The sequence below is a fragment of the Perca flavescens genome, chromosome 11, assembly GCF_004354835.1.
Source record: "Perca flavescens isolate YP-PL-M2 chromosome 11, PFLA_1.0, whole genome shotgun sequence".
NCBI classification, from domain to species: Eukaryota; Metazoa; Chordata; class Actinopteri; order Perciformes; family Percidae; genus Perca; species Perca flavescens.
The window spans coordinates 28,712,044-28,719,379 of record NC_041341.1 but is presented as its reverse complement, the minus strand read 5'-3'; the positions used below and the strand labels follow the sequence as shown (position 1 = coordinate 28,719,379).

The following is a 7,336-nucleotide window of genomic DNA, read 5'->3' as shown; positions in this document are numbered from 1 at the left end:
ACAGTTAGTAGGAAGATCGGCCGACGGCCTGTATAGGTCCGGTATCGGTTTTTCTGCTTTGTTCTTTGCAAACTCTGTCAAGATGACAGGGACGGAGATTGACGGTGGCGAAAATAGTATGTTGAGTGAGGAGGAAGAGAGAAGGGAGGGGGATTGGAACGAGGTAGTGAATAGAACAAGGAAGGAGAGTGGTAGGAAAAGGAAAAAAGAGCAGACTGGCGCTAGTGGGTCGGATAATGATGGGAGAGACGTTGGGGGGAGAGGTCAGAACACTGGAGTGACTAATATGGTGGTGAGATTTGAGGAAGAAGGGGGAGTGAAGAAGTTTGATCCTCTAAAGTTGACACAAATCATTCAAAGGCAAGTTGGTGAGGTGAGGTATGCGAGGGTTTTGGGGGATGGGAATTTGCTAATAGGCTGTAATACAGAAGAGGAGGTGGAAAAGGTGAAAAAATTGACTAGTTGGAAAAGTTAAGATATCCCGGATTGTACAGGTTGGGGAAAAGAGTTTCGTGTTTGAGTTTATTGTAAGTAGAAGAGATAAACCAGACATTGTTTGTGTTCAAGAGTCCTGGTTACTTCCTAGGCTAGACTTTATTTTATATGGGTATTTGGCTGTGAGAAGAGATAGAAGAGACGGAAGAGGTGGAGGATGTGTCACTTTTATAAAACAAGGCCTTCCTTATAGAGTACTGGGTATAGGGAATGAACAAGAATATGTGGTAGTGAAGGTGTGGGCTGTGTAAATGGAGTTGGTAATTGTAAATTATTATAATCCCTGCAAGAGATTAGAGTTACGCTTACTTGAGGAGGTAGAAGGCCAGGATAGTAGGAACATTATGTGGTGCGGTGATTTTAATGGGCACAACATGTTGTGGGGGAGTGATAGCACAGATAAAAATGGACTGGTGCTTGAGGAGCTGTTAGATGAGAGGAACCTGGTTTGTTTAAATGATGGTAGTAAAACGAGAATAGATATTACGGTGGGTAAAGAATCTGTGCTTGATCTCACATTTGTATCTAATACTATAGCACCAATATGTGATTGGTTTGTGTATCAGGAAGGGACTATAGGAAGTGATCATTATCCAATCTGGTGTAAGATAAATGTTAATACCTCGATGGTTAGCGAAGGATCAGGGGGGAAATGGATCCTTGAAAAGGCAAAATTGGGGTAAATTTTTGCAGGTCAGCGATAAATGTCTAAATCAGGCCAATGCAGAAATGTCTATAGAGTCACTTGACAGTTACATAAAGCAAGGCATAATATTGGCAGCATTGGAATCCATTCCTAAAAGTAAAGGTAGTAAGAAGAGGAAAGTAGTGCCATGGTGGGATGATGAGTGTAAGGAAGCTGTGAGGAATAGAAACAGGGCTTTCAGAATAGTGAAACAAACTCATAATTTTCAGCATATGATACAATATAAGCAAGCTCAGGCTGTAGTGCGGAGGACAGTGAGACATGCTAAAAGGTCACATTGGAGGAATTATTGTGATACGATGGGTAGCAAAACGCAAGTGGGTGAGGTGTGGAGTATGATAAAAAAGATGGGAGGTGATAGAAGGGAGTGGAGTTACCCAGTTCTGACTGAAGGGAATGTGACAGCAGTAACTAATAAGGAAAAGGCAGAGTTGATGGCAGTTACATTTGTTAAAGTGCATAGCTCGGATAATTTGTCTGTAGCTGAGAAAAGAGGTAGAGGAAAAACAAAAGCGGACAACATGGAGGCTCTATGCAGGAAAGTTAAGTGTGATGGTGATGGTCTGAGTGTCCCTTTCAGTATGGGGGAATTGAGGAATGTACTGGATAAGTCGGGTATGACTGCGCCTGGAAAAGATGAGGTTTGTTATAGTATGATAAAGCATTTAAATTCTGATGGCTTGGAGAAATTATTGTTGTTATATAGCAAAGTTTGGGAGGAGGGTAACATGCCAGAGAGTTGGAAAGAGGCGTTGATTGTACCAATACGGAAACCAGGTAAAGATTCAAGCAGGCCTGGGAATTATAGGCCAATTGCATTGACTTCACACATTTGTAAATTAATGGAGCGTATGATAAATGAGAGGTTAGTACATTTTATTGAAAGTAGAGGCATGATGGCAGCTTATCAAAGTGGTTTTCGGAAAGGTAGGAATACTATGGATCCAGTGGTGTGTTTAGAAGATGAAATAAGGAAAGCCCAAGTAAATAAAGAGACAGTGGTTGCAGTGTTTTTTGACGTGGAGAAAGCTTATGATATGTTATGGACTGAGGGCCTGCTAATAAAGTTACATCAGATTGGAGTTGGGGGGAATATGTTCAATTGGATAATGGGTTTTTTGGATAAAAGGACCATACGAGTGAAGATAGGTTCTGAGGTATCCAGCATGTTTGTTGTTAAAAATGGGACACCTCAGGGGAGTGATGTAAGTCCGACGCTTTTCTCTATTATGATAAATGATGTGTATGTGAATATTCCGATGGAAATAGGTAGATCACTGTTCGCTGATGACGGAGCTATGTGGAAAAGAGGGAGAAATATTGACTATTTGATTAAGAAAATGCAGGATGCAGTTACGCGAGTGGCAGACTGGGGAACACATTGGGGTTTTACATTTTCAGTGGAAAAAACTAAAACTATGTTCTTAACAAGGAAGAAACTCCATGAGTGTAATCTGACACTATATGGAAATAAGTTGGAGACAGTTGATACTTTTCGTTTTTTAGGTGTGTATTTTGATATGAGATTCACGTGGAAAGAACATGTTAGACAGGTGGTTAGTAAATGTAAAAAGGTGATCAATGTTATGAGATGTCTTGCAGGTTTGGAGTGGGGGCGGATTTTACATCACTGAAGTATATATATCAAGTCTTAATACGATCTAGGTTGGATTATGGCAGTATTGAGTATTGTATATGGGTCTGCAGCTAAATCTGGACTCTCTGACCTGGATGTTATTCAGGCCCGTGCTCTGAGGATTTGTTTGGGGTCGATGAAAACTGCTCCAGTTTGTGCTTTACAAGTTGAGGCAGGTGAAATGCCGTTGTGGCTCCGTAGGAAACAGCTTATGGCCAATTATTGGATAAATTTAAAAGGTCATGATGTCTGGCATCCTACAAAGAGGGTATTGGAGAATTGCTGGGAGAGGGGTAAAGAGAGAAAGGCAAGTTTTGGATGGATAGGTGAGGAAATAGCAGAGCAGATGAAAGTCTAGGAAATTGAATTTTGCTCAACTGTTCTGTGGCCTGTGATGCCAGCCTGGATGCTGAATATTGCTTGTGTTGATTATAGAGATGGAAATTATGGTGGGTATGTACAGGCTTTTACTGATGGATCGAAAGATTTACTGACAGGGGCAACGGGGGCTGCAGTGGTGATTCCCAGGTATCAGACTGGAGTCAGTAGGAGAACCTCAGACTATTTAAGTGTGTATGCTGTTGAATTGTTAGGTATTTTGTTAGCTGTACAATGGGTGGAAGAGGTGATGATGCGCAATGTACTCATTTGTAGTGACTCAGTGTCAGCGCTGTCGAGTCTCAAGTCAGGATCAGCCCGGAATCACCAAGAAATTGTGTATGAAATTTAGTTTACAAATTCAAGGTTTGTTGATCAGGGTGTGAATGTGGTGTTCATGTGGGTTCCTGCTCATGCAGGAATACTAGGTAATGAGCGAGTGTATAAATTGGCAAAGGAGGCGGTTAAGAAGGGTGCTGTGGAACTGAATATTAAACTATCAAAGTCAGAGGGGAAAAGCATTGTGTGGGAAGAAATTTCCAGACAGTGGCAACAGTATTGGGATGGTGGAAATAAGGGGAGGAAATTGCAAATGATTCAGGCTAAGGTAGGCCAAGGAGGGATGAGTTACAGTGGGTTTAACCGACAAGAACAAGTAATTGTCAGTAGACTAAGAATAGGTCACAGTAGATTAAATGGTACACTTTTTATATTAGGGAAACATCTGGCCTGTGCAATGTATGTGAGACAGTGGAGCATGTATTGATGTCATGCAGGAAATATGTCAGAGAAAGAGGGGTTATGTTTGCTGGAATACGGAAATTAGGTTTAGGTGAACTCAGGATTACAGATGTCCTTGAAAGTGGTGTTATTATGAATGGACGGAAATATCTATTTGCGTTTTTGAAAGGTACTGGTGTTTTTAGGAAATTGTAGTGTATTGGTCTGAATAAATAAGATATTGTGAAATTGTCAATAGGAGGCAGTAATGCAACGACTTGGATGCCAACTGCCGTTAAACTCTAAAGAAGAAGAAGAAGAAGAAGAGTTGGTTGTAACGAGTTGAAGAAAAAGAAGAAGCGGCAAAAAAATAAAGAGCATGGCTTCCACCTGGTCGGCACCAACTGAGGAGCTCTCCTGTCCGGTCTGCCGGGATATTTTTAAAGATCCTGTTCTTCTTCCTTGTAGCCACAGCTTTTGTAGTGCCTGTGTGGACAAATGGTGGATGGCGAAACGACGACGTGAATGTCCCGTTTGCAAGGCAGTGTCTCCGACTAATTTACCACCACCTCGCAACCTGGTGTTGAAGAACCTGTGCGAGGCTTTTCTACTGGAGGTGGACTCTGGGGTTTTCTGCCGCCTCCACGCCGAGAAGTTCAAGCTCTACTGCCTGGACCACCAGACACCTATCTGTGTTGTCTGTAGAGATTCAAGCCAACACAAAAACCACAGCTGCGTTCCCGTCGACGAGGCAGCCGAGTCTCACAGAAAGTATCTCCGGGAATACCTGAAAACTACATGGGAGAAAGTGGAACTCTTCCATGATATAAAACTGAACTGGGAAAAGACAGATGGACTCATTTGTGATCAAGGTTGTATCACAGAAGAGAAGATAAGAGAGGAGTTCAAGGTGCTTCAGCAGTTTTTGCTAACCGAGGAAGAGGTCAGGATTGCTGCACTGAAGGAAGAAGTGAAGCATAAAAGAAATATTATAAAGGAGAAGATTGCAGTTTTGAGCAGTGAGGTAAATGCCCGGTGTAATACTGCCCAAACCATAGACGAGGGGTTGAGAGATGTTGACGACACGTCATTCCTTTTAAAAGTCGATGCTTTAAAGAGATCCGCTCACCCCCCCCCGCGGATGACCCGGAGCAGGTCACAGAGCAGCCCCCTTCGACGTTGCCAAATACCTGGGAAATCTGAGCTTCGCCGTCTGGTGCAAAATGAAGGAGATAGTGTCGTACACCCCCGTCATCCTAAACCCCAACACCGCCCATCCAGAGATCCACCTGTCTGAAGGTTTGACCAATGTAAGACGTGGACCCAAACAGACTCTTATTCCAACCCCAGAGAGGATGGAGCAGCACCGCAGCGTCTTGGGCTCCGAGGGCTTCACCTCAGGGAGTCACAGCTGGGATGTGGAGACTGGAGACAATCATATATGGGCACTGGGTGTGATGGCACAAGATGCCCAGAGGATGGGAGACAACCGGTCTGGCTTATGGATGGTGAGGTTTAGCAACAGTAAATACACAGCATTCTCCCCATCGTGCCCAGAGTCTGTCCTCCCGCTGAAGCACCGACTCCAGAGGGTCAGAGTGCACCTGGACTGGGACGGAGGGGAGCTGTCCTTCTTGGATCCAGATACCAACATTGCCATACACACCTTCACACACAAATTCACCAAAAGGCTGTTTCCATACATCAACACCTGGAGTGACCGCCCACTGAAGATATTGCCAGTGAAGCTCTCTGTAACCATAACATGGTAGTTAGTTGGAGAACAATTTGGTGATGTACCTGCTTTCCATCTCTAAAAAGAGAGTAGATAATATTACTTCTTTCTTATTTTTCATCAAGCCAGAACTTGTTTTTATCTCTGTGAGTTTATCATTGCAGCAACAAAAGTAATGGGATACAGTGGAGGAAAATAAAAGAATCTGAACACCGCAGAATGCACATGAATAATGCAAATTACTGTAGGCCAAGATTGCAGCAATATTGGGAACATTTAATAATAGAGTATTGCATACCCATAGATGTGTGCAATGTAACCTATACTACAAACTAGAAACTACCAACATGCATGATTAGTAACTGGAAGAATTATGCAGAACTTCATAAAAATAAGTGGTCTGAACCATGATCATTATGCTGTGGTTAGATCACACTTTATACTTGAGTTGGGGCCTTTTCCTCCTAACTATTTGGTAGATTTGACGTATTTGGCCTCTTTGTTACTGTTTTTGTTTCTCTACCACACGGTTGAAGTGCCTTATACTACATTTATATGCATAACTTTGAAGGGATGCACTAAAAGTGTATACTTTTATGATTACGGTTGACTTTGAGGGATTTGCTGTTTCAGTTGTTTTGTGTTCTTAGTGTTTTTGTGTATTTTGTATTTGCATGTACTGTATGTGTGGTTGTACTGCTGCCTGCCTTGGCCTCTTGAAAAATAGATTTTTAATCTCAATGAGTTTCTTCCTGGTTAAATAAAGGTTAAATAAAAAAAATAAATACAAGTTAATTTAATAGACAAAAAAGTGTTATCTTTAAGTTTTTCATCAGAGTGGTGGTGGTCTACCTCACACACTAGTATTGAACAGTCAAAGAGTTTTGATTGATTGTATTTTTTTCTCTGCTACACTGTTGGTGATCCTTTATTTGTTACGGGAAAAAATGCAATGCATAACTTTGACTAAATGCACTTGTAAGTGTTTAAAAGGGGGAGAATTTAATTGTATAGCCAAAAAAAATAGTTACCCATCACAGTGGCGGTACCTTCACACACTCTAGTATTGAACAGTTAAGAGTTTTATTTGCTTTATGAGTGTGTTTTTTTTTAAATAATGAATTTCCATTAATCCATGGGTCGATGTTTATCATTATCCCACAGATTTTTAATTCTGTCGTTTTTGGCTGTCTTTTCCATCTTGGCTTCAATCTGAAGGTATAAGCCTACTGCTGCTCCCATTACATGAAATGTCTATTAAAATTAATATTTAAAGGGTAAGAATTTAGAGTTCTTGATAAACAACCTGATTGAACATTGTTATATTTTATTCATAGGTGTAAGTATTTAAAGGTCAAACCCCACATCAACGATTGGAAAAATGAGCTTAAAAGCTTTTTGCTACGTCTCTTCAATGCAAGACAAAGGAAAACGCCAAGATAGACTCTTTTATTTGTTGGACTTACATTCCCTACTTGACTAAAAAGACCCCTAGTATCTTTATTTTCTTTATTTGTAATGTTTTGTTGTATACATTGTCAAAGCTCCTCAGAGCTGTCAACACTTTTGACAAATGTACAAACACATTGTGCCTTGATTGTTTTTATCGACAATTGTACAATAAAGAATAATAATAAAAAAAAAATGTCGTAAAACTGTCGTGCAA

General features: G+C 41.1%; 1 protein-coding gene across 1 annotated transcript; it reads left to right on the top strand.

The window, feature by feature from the left end:
• The first annotated feature begins 4,314 nt into the window (after positions 1 to 4,314).
• On the top strand, positions 4,315 to 5,707 carry LOC114563681 (nuclear factor 7, ovary-like). The gene is made up of 2 exons (XM_028590476.1): positions 4,315 to 4,954; positions 5,091 to 5,707. Exons 1-2 carry the CDS (start codon positions 4,315 to 4,317, stop codon positions 5,705 to 5,707), a joined length of 1,257 nt encoding a protein of 418 aa, XP_028446277.1.
• Positions 5,708 to 7,336: the final 1,629 nt, after the last annotated feature.